This window comes from Mauremys mutica, chromosome 20 (genome assembly GCF_020497125.1).
Source record: "Mauremys mutica isolate MM-2020 ecotype Southern chromosome 20, ASM2049712v1, whole genome shotgun sequence".
NCBI lineage: Eukaryota > Metazoa > Chordata > Testudines > Geoemydidae > Mauremys > Mauremys mutica.
In genome coordinates, this window is record NC_059091.1 from 6,767,539 (window position 1) to 6,785,107 (window position 17,569).

Sequence of the window (17,569 nt, forward strand, 5' to 3'; positions counted from 1 at the left end):
GGGTTGCAGTATCTGTCACAAGGACACAGTGATTACTCCAAACAAAGAATACAGGCGTGTCTCATCTTACGCTGGGGTTATGTTCCGGTGTCAGCGTGTAAAGCGAAAATCGCGTACAGTCAAAATTACATTGAGTGTAATGGTGGGCGGAATCACCCGCACTACAGGTACAGTATTGAAATTTTATTTTTCTTTTTGCCGGCCGTGCAAAGCTGAATTCGCGCATGTTAAATGCGCGTAAGATGAGACTTGCCTGTACCATCAATGGGGAGTGGAGTCATTCTAAGGGTGGCCCTCCTCCTAGCCATGTGATGCCTCTGGCAAAATACATAAGATGGGGAGCAGCTGGCAGATCTTTGTATTTGTATGAGAGAGAGATACAAAATCCAAAGGATGGAGCAGATGCAAAGGAGAGAGCAAGAAAGAGGGTCTGATTCTCCGTTACCCTGCCTCTTGTACATCACTTGCACTAGGGCAAAATGGGTGTAAAAAGTGCTAAATCAGAATAGCAGTGTATCTCAGTGACTTCACAAGGTACAGGGCAATGGACGCTTTCTGGCCCAATGACTTTCTTTACCTATTGTAGAGCTTTTCATACTGAAGGATCTCAAAGCACTTTGTAAATAAAGTCAGCAACTACAAAACACAGGTATCCCTTAATCTAATCCCTAAATTCCAACTTCCTCCTAAAGGAGAGCTTAGCAGTTGTTTTAAAAGTAGGTGGGGCATCACACAGCAGTTCAACACAGGAAGTGAAGAAAAATTCTTTAGACCATCCAACATTGTGGGAATTGAATGAGTCAGAAGAGAGCTGAAGTGTTGCCATGATACCAAGGCTAATATCCAGAGTCTTGGTTCTCCCCCCCCCAAAAAAAAGTCAGGGGACCTTTTAATGACAGTAAGTAGCCAGGACCTCCAGTTTTTGATATTGTTTAAAACACAGTAGCATCCCTGGTGAAGTGTTGTTACCATCTCGGGGAAGGGAGAGCAGCACAGAGTCTATCAGGTGCTACAGGACTAACAGACGTATTGGAGCATGAGCTTTCGTGGGTGAATACCCACTTCGTCGGATGCATGTAGTGGAAATTTCCAGAGGCAGGTGTGTGTATATATATATATATGCAAGCAAGAATCAGGCTGGAGATCAGGGGCGGGAAAGTGTCACTATGGAATTGCCAACACCGTTGTCTGCAGAATCTGTGTCCCGTGGAGTTCTTCTATCCACATGCTACTACAACCCAGTCCTGCTTAACATTTGAGATCTGACAGGATCACCTCACAGGGTAGCAGAGCTGCAGGCAAATGAATAGTATGACTGGAGAGAAAGTCTATTGGTTTTTTTTTTTGTCAAGTTTAAACAGATTACTGAATATAAATCACCTTTCTGTATGCTCTGATTACATCTAACAACATAATCATATTATGCAAAGTTGATAAACAATTTGAAAAACCAAGGGAGCTCATATAACTATTTTTGCAGGATTGTCCCAAATTTAATTCTTCTTTAAATCTTTGGGATACCAAATAGTCTTGTAAATCTATATAATGAATTTGCCTAATCTCTGCCTAGACTTGCCCTGTGCCCCAGGGTTCTTTGAAAGCTGCAGAGGTGCAGCATGTTTCACAGCAGAGCAGAAGCTTCTGTTGGACATAGAGGGACATAATATGGAGGGGAAAATGGTCATTTTAAAAAGTGGTTTGTAATAGAGTAGCAGTCCAGACTCCATTTGTGACCGGGCCCCATTATGCTGTGTACGTGCTATAGAAACGCAAGAGACAGACCATATCCTAGAGCGATTACAATCTGAAGTACGATAAAATACAGCAAGTGGCTTTAAATAATAAAAAAAAAAGAGGAACAGGGAAAGGAGGATGAATGTAACAGGAGTAGGAACATCCATTTATATAGCCTAGCTGTGTGATGGGTTAGAGATTTTCTTGTTCTTACAGTTGTAGGCATAGATATAAAAAGTCCCCAATGACCATGATCTACCCAGGTGAGTTAACCATATGGTAGAGATTAGTCTTGAGGGGAGACTTCAAGGAGGGCAGGGTAGTGGTTTGATGGACTAATGTCCTAGCAATACCTTTTCCCTCTAACTTTTAAATATGTAACATCTTGTACACTTGATTTTTCATTCTTGTACACTTGCATGGTTTTCACTTTCATAATGGTCCAATATATCTTCATTGACCTAAGATGGTTTTTCCTATGGGATTTGGACACCTAACTCCTTTTTGCCTCTTTCAAAAATACACTAAAATCTTAGGTTTGGGGGATGCTAGATAAGAGAGGTGCGGTAATTAACACCAAATGTTAAGATTGGTAGACAGAGATCTCTAGCAGAGTGTCAAACCTATCCCAAAATATTTCAGATTATCCTCCATTCTCTATATGTTGGGAAATGGGAAGCATATCTTTATAGATGGAATTTAACTGAAATAATATAAATATTGGACTGTCTCAGTCTTGTCTTTTTTTAATGAAAAGTTTAAACTCTCTTAGCAAAATTCTATTCTACTCTTTCTGAGAAGGATTAATAGAAAGTATTAAGTCAAAGTAATTTCAGTTTAATAAAAGTATTCTAGAACTTTTCATTTGGCCTTTTGATCTAGCAGCTGCACAAGTAGTGACAAGGCTTCATATCTCAGCCTTCAAAATGGGAAATTGACAGTGGTGAATCACTGGAGAAAATGGGGAAAGAGAAGTTAGTGTGGCATCTCTGTTGCACAGAACAGAGACTAGGTAGATGAAGTAATATCTTTTTTTTTTTTAACCCAACTTTGTTGGTGAAAGATACAAGCTTTTGAGCTATACAGAGTTCTTCAGGTCTGGAGAAGGAAGCAGAGCAGCTGCATAGATTAGTCACAGTTCCAGTGTAGTTGCACCAAAGCAAAAAAGTAACTCGTTCAATTATTTCTTGGATCTGAGCATGCACATATTAATCCATTGTTGTCCTGTAATCATGCCAACAGGGTAGCCAGACAAAGAAATAAGATCCCCATTCCACAAGGTAGTTAAACATGCATCTTAACTTTCAGTATTTAAATGATCCCACTGACTTCATGCATATATGCTTTGTTGAATCAAGGCCAAAGCTGGGGAAAGCCATTCAGCACCACTTAACTCCATCCCACACAAGCCTGCCAGTGCCTCAGTGTTAAGGACTTGATGAGCTGAATTGTGAAACTTACGTTTATAGAAAAATGTTATCAAGATTAAAGAAACTAGCTGTGCGTCATTCTCATCCTTTGTTCTTCTTCCTGTGTCTTTGAGCACTGCATAGATTCTCCCTTAGCATTGCTCTAATTCTCTTAGCAATGTGCTTGGTCTGAGCATCCGGAGGGCAGTATGCCCTCCTATTAGCATTGTCTCTTAACATGTCTACAGGAGGCAGGGTTATGAGAACCTCTGTGCCACGGAAAGCTGAACATGGCATTTGGTGCTGCAAGAATCTTTTTGGGTGGGGTGGGTTATTTTGAGTACACCACACCCAGGTAATGAATATTGCTTACGTCAATAGATCAGAGTTAAAGGCAGAAGTAAATTGCCAGAATTCAAGCAGAATCAGAGATTATGCATTTGACTTGCCTGACCATCATTAATGTTTTGAGCAATTACATTGTCAAACGTTTCTGACCACAGATTGTTCCATGTCACAACTTCAGAACGGTTGGGGAGTATACCAGGACGGTGTGACGCATGTTCTGGATGCCGGTAAAGTAGCTTTTTTTTTCTCTCTCTCTCTTTCACAGAAGGAATATCTGTCTGTAGTAGGATGCCTATTGCTTGCTTCTGCAGTATGTCAGGAAAGAGGGAGAATTTGTGAGTTTCTAAGGTAGCTGGGGGTGAATTCTGTAACTTGGCTGGGGTTTCTGCAGGACTATAAGGGAGTTCAGCACTCAAGTCCCAATGAATTTCAAGGGAGTTAGGCACCCCAAATCAGTTAAAACTCAATGACACTCCAAGGCACCTTTGTAAATGCTAGCCCTTGAATGCACTTTTTTTTATGTGTGTGTTTACTCTGGAAAACATCCACTGTGTTAAGGGGTAAATCTTTCAAGAGTGTCTAAACTTCTTGGGTACGCAAATCCAGTTTTCAAAAGTGAGATAGGATATGTCTACACTTAAAGTGCTATAGTGGCACAGCTGCAGCAATTCAGTGTAGACCCTTGCTACAGCAGCAGAAGTAAGTAAGTCTGAGAAATCAGGACCGAGTGGAGAGTAATAGGCACCTATGTAAGAAAAAGCTCCAAATATCAGGGCTGTCCCTATAAAATCGGGACATCTGGTCACCCTAGAAGGGGTTCTCCCATCTGTATAGATAATCCACCAGCAGTAGCTAAATTGACAGAAGAAGGCATCTGTTGACTTAGTGGTATCTGTATTGGGGGTGATAGACCTCTGCCTGAGTCACTATTACAGGAGTGGGTGGGCTAAGTTCTGTGGCCTGTGATGTGCAGGAGGTCAGACTAGATGATCATGAGGGTCCCTTCTGGCCTTAAAGTCTATGAATCTATGAGATGGAATACCTACACTCACAGAACCCGTAGGTAATGTTCTCACTGAAGCGCTACAGCAGTGCTGCTGTAGCGTGTCAACTGTAAACAAGCTCTTAGTCTAAAAAGACTCTCAGAAGTTCAGTGGGATTCTAGGTACTCGAGTGCCTATGTCACTTTTGAAAATAAGGCTGAGGCTCCTAAATCACTTGGGCTAGATATTTAAAGGTAACACCCAATGGGTGTTAGGCATACTTCTGAAAATCCCACTAGCTGCCTAAATACCCTTTTAGAAATCTGGCCCTCGGGCACTTTTGAAAAATCTTACTCAAGAGCTTGCTTTTCTGTGCATTGATTTTCAAACAGCCTGTACAGTGCAATTTTCCAATCACTTTATGGATTAGCTCTCTATATTAGCAGGAAACATTGGTTCACTTCTTTTAAAGTGGATTTAAATCAAAATTTACAAACTGCTGACTTTAAAAAAAAAAAAAAAAAAAGGAAAGCAAAGGCCCGTAATACTGTACTGAATGCCTTTTTATTGCTCATGTGATTATTGCATCTGGGGCTTTGGTTGTTGATTAATCGCTGCCTGAAGAGGGCAGTATATGGGACAATTCCAGTACTCACTGAAAAAGCCTTTCAAAAAGTGGAACAGATATTCTGATCACTTGAAAGGTATATTATTATTCTTTATGGCCGTGGTGGGCAGCTAATGAGCCTGATTAGATCAGTACAAGTAGGCATTTAGATTAATAGACACTTGTCTTCTATTGAATACAGACTCTCTATTTAAGTAGCTTGAATGTTAGTTATAAACCAAAGACTTTGGCCCTAGTTCTCATGTACATCAAGGCAGCTCTACACTGTTCTTTAAGGCCACTTGACGCTGCGAGAGCCAGATAAAGCTGCCTTCAACTGAGAATCAGACCGTATGATTCCCTCATAGCTGTTAAGTTAACATGAGTTACTGAGGAAACCTTAACACAGGAGTAAGTTACATTCAATGCTATTTACAGAGAGTCTGTATTAAATAGAGCGCAAGTGTGTTACTGTTGCATGTTCCAGTCCTGTCTGAGGCATACTTTTACTGAATTTCCCTAGTGCATTTAAATACTAAATTTACTTAATCCGATGTTAGGAATAATATTTTCAACACTGAAAAGACAGAGCAAGCAAGTTAGAAATCCTACAGTAACATGCCTGTATTGCACCTGTCATCTGTTAGGATACACATTTCAATAGATAATTAACAAAAATACTTTTTCTATTTGGGGATCTTAGGTTTGTAAATTGATTTTAAATTAAGCCTCTCAATCCCTCTGAGAGAGCTAATACCACTTTACAGATGGGGAAACTGAGGCACGGAGGTGATGAGACTTCCTCAAAATTGCACAGTGAATCATTGGCAGAACTAGGAATGGAACCCAAACCCCTCTAAAAATGTAACCTCAAAACTCCACAAGCCAGCTCAGCTCCCACTTTAGGTACCTGAATAAGTAATCAGATTCTGATAAATTCTCACCTCCCAGCCAAATGCTGTTTGCTCCCCTGGAAAACAATTAGAGCTTCTGGGTGCCGAGCACTTCTGAAAATCTGGTGCAATGTGGGAATTAACATTTGCAGAGTAACAATAACACTTGCATATTCTGATTCTTGACAGGTTTTTAACATTAAAACCTCAGTTCAGTAACTTGCAACCATATAATCTTCCTGTGGTTGTCAAGCTTGGATGTTGGGTCAGGGTAGAGGAGAGCAGAAGACTAAACTGTCGGTGTCTCTGCTGATTTCATTGACTGGTTCCACAGTTTGAAAGTATACAAAGAGATGAACTCCACAATCAAAAAGCAGCTCAAAACCACATCTATGTAACTGACAGGCAGTGATTTTTGTCTAATTGGTGCTCTCTATAAAAAGTCCAAACTTAGCAGATATGTTAACTGTGTGTGTCAAGAAAAAACGTTCAGTTGCATATAGTTTTATCCCCCCCCCCCCCCCCGGTATTAGCCCAAAGACTGTTATCCAGCAAGGCTGGAAGTTCAAACTTTTAGCTATTTTTGAGTTATCAAATTTCAGAAAAAGGATCTTCAGTTGTCTACGTGGAAAACTTTAGACACAGTTATGAGCATGCTGTTACGTTGTAATAATGAGGTTATAATAGGCATCTACATATACGCTTAATTCTAGTGTTCGCTGCCACAGACAACATAATATAGTATGTGCAGTTTCTAAATTGCTTTTTGTGAAGCACCAACTCTTTCCTCTTCATCCCTCTTTAAAAACAAACTACCAACCAAACATACAAATAAAAAAAACCCCATTATTTAAGAACCAAGACATTAAAAAAACAACAACCCTGCTCACTTGACTGGCAGTGTGTGACTTGTGTTTGCAATTTTACTCATCTCCTTGTAAAAGTGGCACGATCTACTTGGGTCACTTCCTTTTTCTGCAGAAGGGAAATTTTACTTGTTTCTGATGAGCTTCGTGTTTTCCAGTTGGTATAAATGATGAAATCTTAATGCACAACTCTTTCTGAAAGGGTAGGGACAAAAGATCCTGACTTCAGATTGGGATATAGCCATGCACATACATTCCCCAGATCTTAATAAAAAAGACTGCTTCAAGGTGCATGTGGTCAAATTGGGAGGGTGGGTGGGGTGGAGATTAGCAATGTAATTGCTGGGTAGATGAGCAAAATTTGCATGTGTTCATTTTTTGATTCCATCACATTCCTCAATATGTTCCTTGTACTATACAGAGGCAACACAAGTACTTTTGCCAGTGAGTCAGCAGAAACCCAGTGCCTCCATCTTCAATTTGCTTAACGAGTCTCTGTAATGAAGAGATCTCTATAACCTTGCTTTTTCTCAGTCTCAGAGATGGAGTCGATGGCAGCAGGATCACTTCTTCCTGACCCAGCCAATGAATTTGATCGGAACGTTCCACGTATCTGTGGTGTCTGTGGAGACAAAGCTACTGGCTTTCATTTCAATGCCATGACGTGTGAAGGCTGCAAAGGATTTTTTAGGTAAGTGATGTTTTTGAGAGTGAAAACTAATTAGAAACCAGCCTTCATTTTTGAAATAACGAACTCTGACTAGTTAGGAAAATTGAGCAAAGGGGAGGCAACTCTGCTTTTTGGCTCCTAGTTAGAAATACCAGCATCTCTGCAAAATTGATCATCATCTATAGGGTGACCAGATGTCCCGATTTTATAGGGACAATCCCGATTCTTGGGTCTTTTTCTTATACAGGCTCCTATTACCCCCATCCCGATTTTTCGCATTTGCTCTCTGGTCAGCCTAGTGATATACATTTGAGAGAACTTTGTCTGATGTGTGCACTAATCTAAACATTTGTGCTGATGCGGGAGGCTATGACGAATACAATTGCTGAAAAGTCCAGCTATGCCTCCATCCCCATGCAGTAGGTGTTCTATATAGTAAAATGCTACTGGCTAACAGTCTGTATACATGTGTAGGGGACCTTGTATTATATGAGCATAGGGAGTTGTACGAGCGAGAGAACTGTAAAGGCAAATGCCTCTCGCACCCTACACCAAGACCTGGGGAAACTTACCTGCCACTTGCTAAACCTACACAATAGCTGCAGTTTTAAAAAGAAAAACACAAACACACACAAAGGTATTGTCGCTCTATGGAGCCCTTGAGACTTCTCTCTAATGGAAATATCTATGCAGTAGTTTGTCTACATCAGTGGTCCCCAACCTTTTTCGTCTGGTGGGTGCCAGACGACGAGCCACGGAGGACCGTGGCGGCGGACGAGCATCTGCCGAAATGCTGCCGATAAGTGGTAACGTCAATAGGCGTTGCTGCCGACAAGCAGCGTTATCCAGAGGCGTCGCTGGCATTTTGGCAGCGATGCCTCTGGGTGACACTGCTTCTCGGCAGCATTTCGGTGGATGCTCGTCCACCGGCCAGTACGCGGGCGCACTTAGATGCCCCGGTGGGCGCCATGGCGCTCGCGGGCACCGTGTTGGGGACCCCTAGTCTACATAATATAACATTCACATAGATATTGAACTCTGTATAAAACCTTTTAAAAACTTGCTGCCCAGATTCTCTTTGCACAGCTCTGGCAGTGTCAAGGGGCTTTAGAGTAGGCATAACCTATATTTAGACCCATTTTGAGGCCTGTTACATTGCCAAAATGGTGTAAATGAGAATCAGGCCCACTAAGTTTCCCTTGCATTGGTACATTTCCTTTCACTCCTGTTGTCCCTCTCCTGTTCATATTGGCTCCTCCCCCCCCCCGATTTCAGTGCCGATTCCTACCTCTATACATAGTCACACACATATAATAAGCCCCTTCTATAACTGGAGAACACCCATTAGAAGGTTCCACCAGGGAGCAAACTCTCCTCCTTGGCATTCACTTAGGGCATAGGGATTTAAATGATGCATAAGCTTTGCACTGCCCCTTTGTTAAGGGCAAATTTTCCTCTGGGAGCTACAGGGGCAGCTCTGAGTGAACTTGGAGGGTTCCAGACAATAGGAACTTCTGTATGCCAATTATCCCCCTCGCCCAGCAATTATCTGTAATGAAGCAGTTGTATCTATCTTACCGAATATTTCTGTACTGACAACACTAGAGGATTTGCATGGGAACATCTTCTGTTTAGTACAAACTATATAATGACTAAGAGCTGGTGTAATTTAAATAAGATAATAGCTACTATGTGACTAATTAGGGCAAAACTCACTTAAGCATTTAGCATTGTAATTAGAGGATAGTAGCAGGAGATGGTAGAATTAGCTGCATTGTAGAATTAAAGTAAACCAAGTTGGGGTGGTCAACTTCATAACTACAATTTGTGCTGAGATTTTAAAAACCTTAATTTCTGTTGCTATAGGAGCCAAGTAGTCACAGGAATTACTGGACTAGATGTTTTGCATACCACAGCCTGGCTGATTTGTTTTCCAGTTGGGTTATACTGCAGCTTGGCTAACTAGAACAACAACATTTCCTCAATTACGGTGGCTAAATGAGTAACTCTCCTTTCAGGTGCACACTTCCACGCACATGTTTAGCGTCATCAGTCTGGCACATGCAGTCTGGATGATGCATACCAAGAATTTTGTCATGGTGACACAGAGAAGGGAATAAATGGCCAGTTTTCCTTCTCCCTTTGTTTCTTATCCATGAGTGCTTCCCTTTTTGTTTAGAGGGTATGCACACCTTCTGACACTCTGGTATTGTGGCTTGGCCTACATACACTCTTTTTTTGTACAGATTAAACTATTTTGGTCAGGAGGGTGATTTTTGTTTTGTTTTTTAACGCTGATATAATTAAAGCTGCACAACCCCCTTGTGTGTCTCAGTTATACTGGTATTAAGATATAAAAGCTTGCAGATAGGCTATATAAACACCTTTTTATACTGGTTTAACTGCATCCACTCTAGGGGATTGATCTGTTAGCTATATCTGTTTTCTAAACTAATACAGTTAAAGCAGTACAAACACTATGCCTACACCTGCTGCTCGGTTATTCGTAAGCAGTCTCCATGGGCCCTTATAAAGACTTTAACATTTGTATCTTTAACTTAAGGACTTGCTTTCTTGACTTCTTCTCTTCCTTTTTTAAAGCTCCCTTTTCCTGAAATAATGTTAACCATGGTCGGTTTTTGTACCTTTCCTCTTCTCCGCCCCCAGGATGGTCTGCTTTGATCCTGGTTTACAGAGGGTTTGATTATTTTTCCCCCCCTAAATGTATTGAATTTTTTTAAACTGCATATTTATGATTCAAGTTTCCCAGGGCCATTCCACCCAAAGTAAAAGCTCATCACTATAAAAGACTTCCACAGGTGACAATCTCTTGCTTCCTGCCCTTTATATAGCCCTAAACCCTACCACTCTCCTGTTTTTCATGTTGGCATGTTGACCTTCAGTGCAAAAATTTGCTCACTTTATTGATCGTGTGTGTGTGTGTGTGTTGACTTATCCTGAAACATACCTTGTTCCTCTGCATTTTAGACCTGTTGATTTTAACACTTAAGGTCCTGTCCTGAGGTGTCTTACATCACCAGGACTGGCTACGCTGGGTGTGAAGGAAGTAGTTATGGTGAAATCTGAGGGGGGGGGGGGGAGAGTGGGGAAAACTAGTTCAAGACTCCAGGGCAGAGCCAGTCCCACTCTGACCTGCCTCCCCCAGCCAACATGAGAAGCTTGTTCACTATCCACCGGTGCTGGGTCCTGCACCTGCCTCTTATGGAGAAATAGCAGTCAAGCAGCTGCTAAAAGGTGCGGCAGTGGCCAGGGAGTCCAAACTGGCTCTGTGCTATATAGCTACCTGCCAGCTGAGTGCTCACTGGAGAGGAGTGCAAGAGTTACCGCATACTAGATGGAGGCGGCCAGGGATTGTGTGTAACAGAATAGCTTGTACTGCTGCCCTTCAGGGTAGCATGTGAGTGCCTTGCACATAAAACAAATGGTGGTGGTGGAATTTCCAGTGGACTGCATGGCGTTTCTGGCTCCTTTTCCATTGTGAGGTTAGAGAGACTTTTGCATGGGGGTAGATCCTTCATTTTGGAAGGAGGGCAGTGGCAGTGACAGCCACTGTGAATGTCATTCTGGCTGTGGTAGCAAAACTTTACCAAAGAGGCTTTGCAATTTTTCCTGAAGGTGGCTGGGCTCTGCATTAATCCAGCCTTCTCTAGAAGCTCATTCCACAGCCAGATCTCACTCACTCACTTGTTTGGTCCCTGGCACTTGTGCATGTCCTTTGTGAGCAGTTTTCAGGGTCAAGCCTTGAGGTGCATTTAGAAGACTGCACTGCACCCGCAAGAGAGCATAGTGAAGGGCATGTGTTCTTCTAAACTGTTTTCCTGACTTGAAAGCTGGCTTTCTTGGCACATGTGTAAATCCTAAAACTCAAGGCAAACATGAGATGCATCTGCACCATAGTTCTGAAGTTATGAATGTTTGAAACCAGCAGGGCCTAGGACTACCTCTAATTCCTACATATTTATGAGGTGATGTATTAGTCCATACAGAGGTACTGAAATGTATACTTAGCCTATAGTACTAACAGACACTAAATAACCTTTGGCCAGTTGACATCTCAAGTAACACTGTTGTGCAGTTTACTAGTGACATTGATAGGCATCAGTTGGCCTTTTAAGTAGTGGCTGCTCAGTATTTCTTAAACTGAACTAAATTTGTCATACACAGAATAAATCTGGAGTGACTTCTCTGAAGTACAAACTGTACAAGTGGAGATATTCTGGATTGACACCAGCATAACCAAGTGCAGAGTCTATCTCTAATCTCTTCACCCAACCCGTTCCTCTCTTTCCCTATCACTTACCGTTGACAATATCACCGGTCATCCAAGTTGTCTCTCCAAGGCTTGTCCTTTTTCAAGTTCTGTACAGGGCTGCCCAGAGGATTCAGGGGGCCTGGGGTCTTTGGTGGTGGGGGGCTCCCCACCGCCGAAGACCCGGAGTGGAAGAAGCTCCGGGGGCCTGGGCCTCGTGAGAGTTTTCTGGGGCCCCCCGGAGCAAGTGAAGGACCCTGCTCCAGGGGCCCCAAAAAACTCTCTCGTGGGGGCCCCTGCAGGGCCCGGGGCCTGGGGCAAATTGCCCCTCTTCCCCCCCCCCCCCCCCCGGGCAGCCCTGGTTCTGTAATTTCATTTCTCCCCTCCGCCCGCCATTCTTTCCTTCATCCTTATGGCCCTATCTTGGTCTGTACCTACCTTATCACTTATCCCAATTATTTTTAATCTCCTTTCCTGCACCTATCCTCTTCCCACTCCCATCTGTCCAAAAGGTAGTCATCAAGATCACTTTCCGTCCACCCTGTCTTTGCGACTCCCATGTGCCAAATCCTGTAACTGGCTTCCTCTCCCCTTCCCCATCAAATTCATGCTCCGTGTCTTCCCCTCAAGGTTCTGTCCAATGCTATTCCTGCTTCCACCCGTGTTTTGCACCCCATCCTTTGCCCCATACAGTACCCAAGCTTCTCTGCTGATGACTTACTTCCCCTCCCTCACGCGCTCCTGACTTAGAGATGGTGGGAAGCTTTTACAATTTTAAAAAAAAATTCCCATAACTTTGAAAGTTTTTTGCAATTTCTGGAAAATGTTGGGTAGCTCAAGTTTAACTTTGCTGGGTGCTCTTCAGTAATGCTCATCAAGTGTTTTTCCTCCCCTTCTAAAACCTCTAAAGATCCATTTGTTCTTAAAGGATTCCATCTACAGAGACTATCCTTCCTTCCCCCACCCCGCACACACACCCCCTACCCCTGGCTCACACTTCTGTGTAGCAGGGAGTCTGTTAACTCTGGCACATTTGCATTGTTGCTAACCTTCACCATTGACAAATCATGAGTTAGACACACACACCCCAAAATCATGAGGATTTTTAATGAAAAGTGGGTTCTCTTTATTTCTCCTCCAGTTTCTGAGCCTTTTAAGGTGCTCTCAGGTCACACATCTGCTGACAGTGGGAGCCCATCCTTATGGAGGCCCTGCAAGGAAGGGCTGCCGCTGTCAGCCTTGGGGCTGGCTGACCGTGATCTTTAAGTACAGTAAAATTATTAAACCTGACTCATGATCACGGGGTAGAACTCTCCAATGTCAGGATTTTTTTTTTCCCATCTGTGGCTGGCGGGGGGAAATCTTGACTCTGGAGAGTTCTAGCCCACGATCATGTGTCAGGTTTAATAATTTTACTTAGAAATCCTGTCTCTCACGATTAATTCACGAGTTGGCATGTCTGCCATTGTAAAGGGTCTTGTATAACTGTGCCACTATTTGAATGATTATTAAGAAAAAAATAGTACTCTGCTTTTATGCACCCTAAAAAAATGACAGAACAGTAAAGTAGGTTCATAGGTTTCAAGGCCAGAAGGGACCATTATGACCTTCTGCAGAACACAGACCTGAGCATTTCACCCAGGCAAGGTATGTATGTGCATGGGAAACACCTGCATAAATTGTTCATTATTTTTTTCATGAATGTAATGAGACTGCTGCAGACAAAACCAGGATATAGAGAAAAAAAAAAACAGGCACAAACTGCCCCTCCGGACTTTTTCCTCTTTCTATCTCAGTTCAAAGGTCTGGCTGAACAAGCCAGTCCTAATTCTTCCTGGCAGGAATGCAGTTTGGGTCCTTGATAAATGCATTTCTGGGCAGGGTGCAGTTGTCTCTGTTGCATTTTTAACCCAATCCCTGGAACCTGAAGCAAAAGTGCAGGGTGGAGTTTGCAGCAATTATTCCACTTCAGACATATGGGTACAGACCAAAGGGTTGCCAAAGAACTACAGCTCTGCTAACACGAGCCTTTCAGTGGGTGCCACCCAGGGCAAATCCCTGGGAACTCTTTAACCTTGCCATGTGTCTGCTGCTCGTGTATTTGCCTGGGGACAAACATGCTTGTTCTCTTAGCTGTGCGGTCACCTCTAAAGTCAGTTACTGCTCTTGGCTAGAATAGAGCCCCACTCTACCTCATGAGTAGGGATTGCAGCTCTTCTGGGTGCTTTTCTATGTCCCAGGGATCTCCTGAGGACCAATTAACCCCACCTGGTTTGTTTTCATGGGAGAAGAACATATTTTGTCTCCTGGGATGGTTGCATCCCCTTTTTTCCCCAGTGTCCATATGGCAGTTCCTTTAATAGCTAGGAATTGAAAAGAAACGTAAACGGTAGAGCTGTCAAACGATTAACACTGGGATTAATCGTGCGATTAATTTTTTTAAACAATAATAGAATACCATTTATTTGAATATTTTTGGGTGTTTTCCACATTTTCAAATATATTGATTTCCATTACAACCCAGAATACAAAATGTACAATGCTCACTTTATATTTTTGATTACAAATATTTGCACTGTAAACAAAAGAAATAGTATTTTCAATTCACCTAATACAAGTACTGTAGTGCAATCTCTTTATCATGAAAGTTGAACTTACAAATGTTGAATAATGTACCAAAAAAACCCTGCATTCAAAAATAAAACCATGTAAAACTTTAGAGCCTACATGTCCACTCAGTCCTACTTCAGCCAGTTGCTCAGACAAACAAGTCTGGTTACATTTGCAGGAGATAATTCCGCCCACTTCTTGTTTACAATGTCACCTGAAAGTGAGAACAGACGTTCGCATGGCACTGTTGTAACCGGCATCGCAAGTTATTTACGTGCCAGATGCGCTAAAGATTCATACGTCCCTTCATGCTTCAATCACCATTCCTAGAGGACCTGCTTCCATGCTGATAACAGGTTCTGCTTGATAATGATCCAGAGCAGAGCAGACTGATGCATGTTCATTTTCATCATCTGAGTCAAATGCCACCAGCAGAAGGTTGATTTTCTTTTATGGTGGTTCGGGGTCTGTAGTTTCCGCATCTAATGAGTGTTGCTCTGTTAAGATTTCTGAAAGCATGCTCCACACCTCGTCCCTCTCAGATGTTGGACGACAGTTCAGATTCTTAAACCTTGGGTTGAGTGCTGTAGCTATTTTTAGAAATCTCACATTGGTACCTTCTTTGCATTTTGTCAGATCTGCAGTGACAGTGTTCGTAAATCAAACAACATCTGAGACTGCTATAACATGAAGTATAGGACACAATCTGGGTAAAACAGTGCAGGGGACATACAATTCTCCCTCAAGGAGTTCAGTCACAAATTTAATTAATGCTTTATTTTTTTTAATGAACATCATCAGCATGGAAGCATGTCCTCCGGAATGGTGGCTGAAGCATGAAGGGGCATACGAATGTTTAGCATATCTGGCATATAAATACCTTGCAACGCTGGCTACAAAAGTGCCATGCAAACGCCTGTTCTCACTTTTAGGTGACGTAAATAAGAAGCAGGCAGCAGTATCTCCTGTAAATGTAAACAAACTTGTTTGTCTTAGCGATTGGCTGAACAAGAAATAGGACTTGTAGGCTCTGAAGTTTTACATTGTTTTGTTTTTGAGTGCAAATATGCAACACAAAAAAATCTACATTTGTAAGTTACATTTTCATGATAGAGATTGCACTACAGTACTTGTATGAGGTGAATTGAAAAATAGATAAAAAAGCCTATCATTTTTACAGTGCAAATATTTGTAATAAAAATAATATAAAGTCAGCACTATACACTTTGTATTCTGTTGTAATGGAAATCAATATATTTGAAAATGTAGAAAAAAATCTGAAAATATTTAATAAGTTTCAATTGGTATTCTGTTGTTTAACAGTGCTATTAAGTGCAATTTTTTTAATCGCAGTTAATTTTTTTGGAGTTAATCGCCTGAGTTAACTGCGATTAATCGACAGCCGTAATAAAAAGACATCAATTTTCCTCCTGTCTAGACACAGACTGCTAATGGCTGAGCTAAGAGACTCAGTTACAAAGGTGACAGATTGGTGCAGTAGCTATGGAGCTAACCCAAGCACTTTCCTTTTCTCATGGTTCATTCTCTTAGCTCCCCGTGCCAGGCTGTCAGTGTCGTTTCCTGTCTGTTCCTAGAGCCTGCCTTTCCCTCCTGTTAATTTCCGTGTTCTCTTGTCATAGAGGTGTGACTTCCTTTTGAGCTTGGTGGTAAGAGGTGTTGAAGGTTTATTTAGCAATACTGAAACACACAAGGATAATTATAATTGCCAGTTACAACACTTTTTAGTTAAAATTTCTGATCCCCACACCACAGAGCAGTTCTCGCTGCTTTGCATGTGGGAAGGAGAGCTGCAGAACCTACCAGCTGGTTTCCAGGTGAAGGTGCTTGGTTTAAACCTGTAAAGATTGGGCCCTTGCAAGTGGTCTGTCAAATGATATGATGATGATGCTACAGTTGTGGTCATCTGAGGCACACAAGCTGACACCATGCATGGTTTAAAGAGGGGGCTGGCAGCAGGATCTTCCCTGCCTGGGGTAGGGTGACCAGATAGCAACTGTGAAAAAATGGGACAGGGAGTGGGGGGTAATAGGCACCTATAAAAGAAAGTCCCAAAAAACGGGACTTTCCCTTTGAAAACGGGACATCTGGTCACCCTAGCCTGGGGTCCTTGACCTTCGAAATCTTTGGTTCGCGAGAGCCAGGATTTGGTGACCTTCACTGCACACCAGTCGTCTTCTGCCCTCCAAGCTTCCCTGAGTGACTGAAGCTAATGGCAGGGGTGTTAGTACACGGGCGTCCCTTTGAGGCTGATTCTGTTTTATCTGGGTGTGCATGTATGTAATGGGGGTGTGGGTATTCTAAACCATGCACTTGTTCTGGTTACTTTCAAATGTTGGGTATCCAAACTTGGGACACGTTGGGCCGAACTCTTTAAGGGGGATTCCAATTACCCGTAGTTCCCATGGACATTCACCAGTGTTGTGGGTGTTTGGCTCTGAAAATCAGGCCCACTGCGGCTTAGACTGGGCACCCAAAAATGGAAGACAACCAGAATGAGTGAACTGACTTTGGAAATTTTAGGTCTAAATTTGGGAATTTTGTAGCACCTGGAAAATTTGGGGCTAGCTGGGATTATGGGTCGTCATGGGTGATTTCAACGTACAGAATTTTCGTTTAAAATTGCAGTTGTTCCTTTCATTGTGCTAGGCACTTAGTGCAGTATAAATACCTAGATAAGCAGCACAGAGCTGATGTCTGCAGCACAGAGCTGATGCCTACAGCTAACACGCGGAGTGGGAAACTTTTTACCATAGGCTGAGGACTGAAATGACTCACTGGCATTATGTGTAGATAGTCCCCAATTCCGGGGTTAGATCATGACTAACAAAATACGCCAGTTGGCACACTGTGATTTTTTTGGTTATGACAAAGGTAACTTTCAGGAATTTGAGCATTTCACAGGTTTCACAAATGTGCTAGACGGGGGGCGGGGGTAGTTTTGTCATTAAAGGTCACTGTACTAATTAATATTCAGAGAGAGGGGAAAACTGAAAGTTTGTTTGAAAGTCAGAGGGGGTTTTCTTTTTTCCTTTCAGTAAAAGACTATAAGCCACAACAACATATAAATAAATAGAATCTCTGAGAGGGTGAATTCCTAATATCCCCTCTCAACACCTCCTTCTGTAGTAGGCCATCTCTTGTGGGTACAGGCCAATGCG

General features: G+C 42.4%; 1 protein-coding gene across 4 annotated transcripts in view; it reads left to right on the forward strand.

The window, feature by feature from the left end:
• Window positions 1-17,569, forward strand: part of VDR (vitamin D receptor) — a 111,209-nt gene that overhangs the window by 48,322 nt on the left and 45,318 nt on the right. For all 4 annotated transcript variants that reach the window (XM_044994862.1, XM_044994866.1, XM_044994864.1 and 1 more), the window contains 2 exons: window positions 3,647-3,718; window positions 7,375-7,531. In XM_044994862.1, the coding sequence (XP_044850797.1) occupies window positions 3,655-3,718; window positions 7,375-7,531 (221 nt within the window). In that variant the 5' untranslated portion in view covers window positions 3,647-3,654. The remainder of the gene's footprint in view (window positions 1-3,646; window positions 3,719-7,374; window positions 7,532-17,569) is intronic.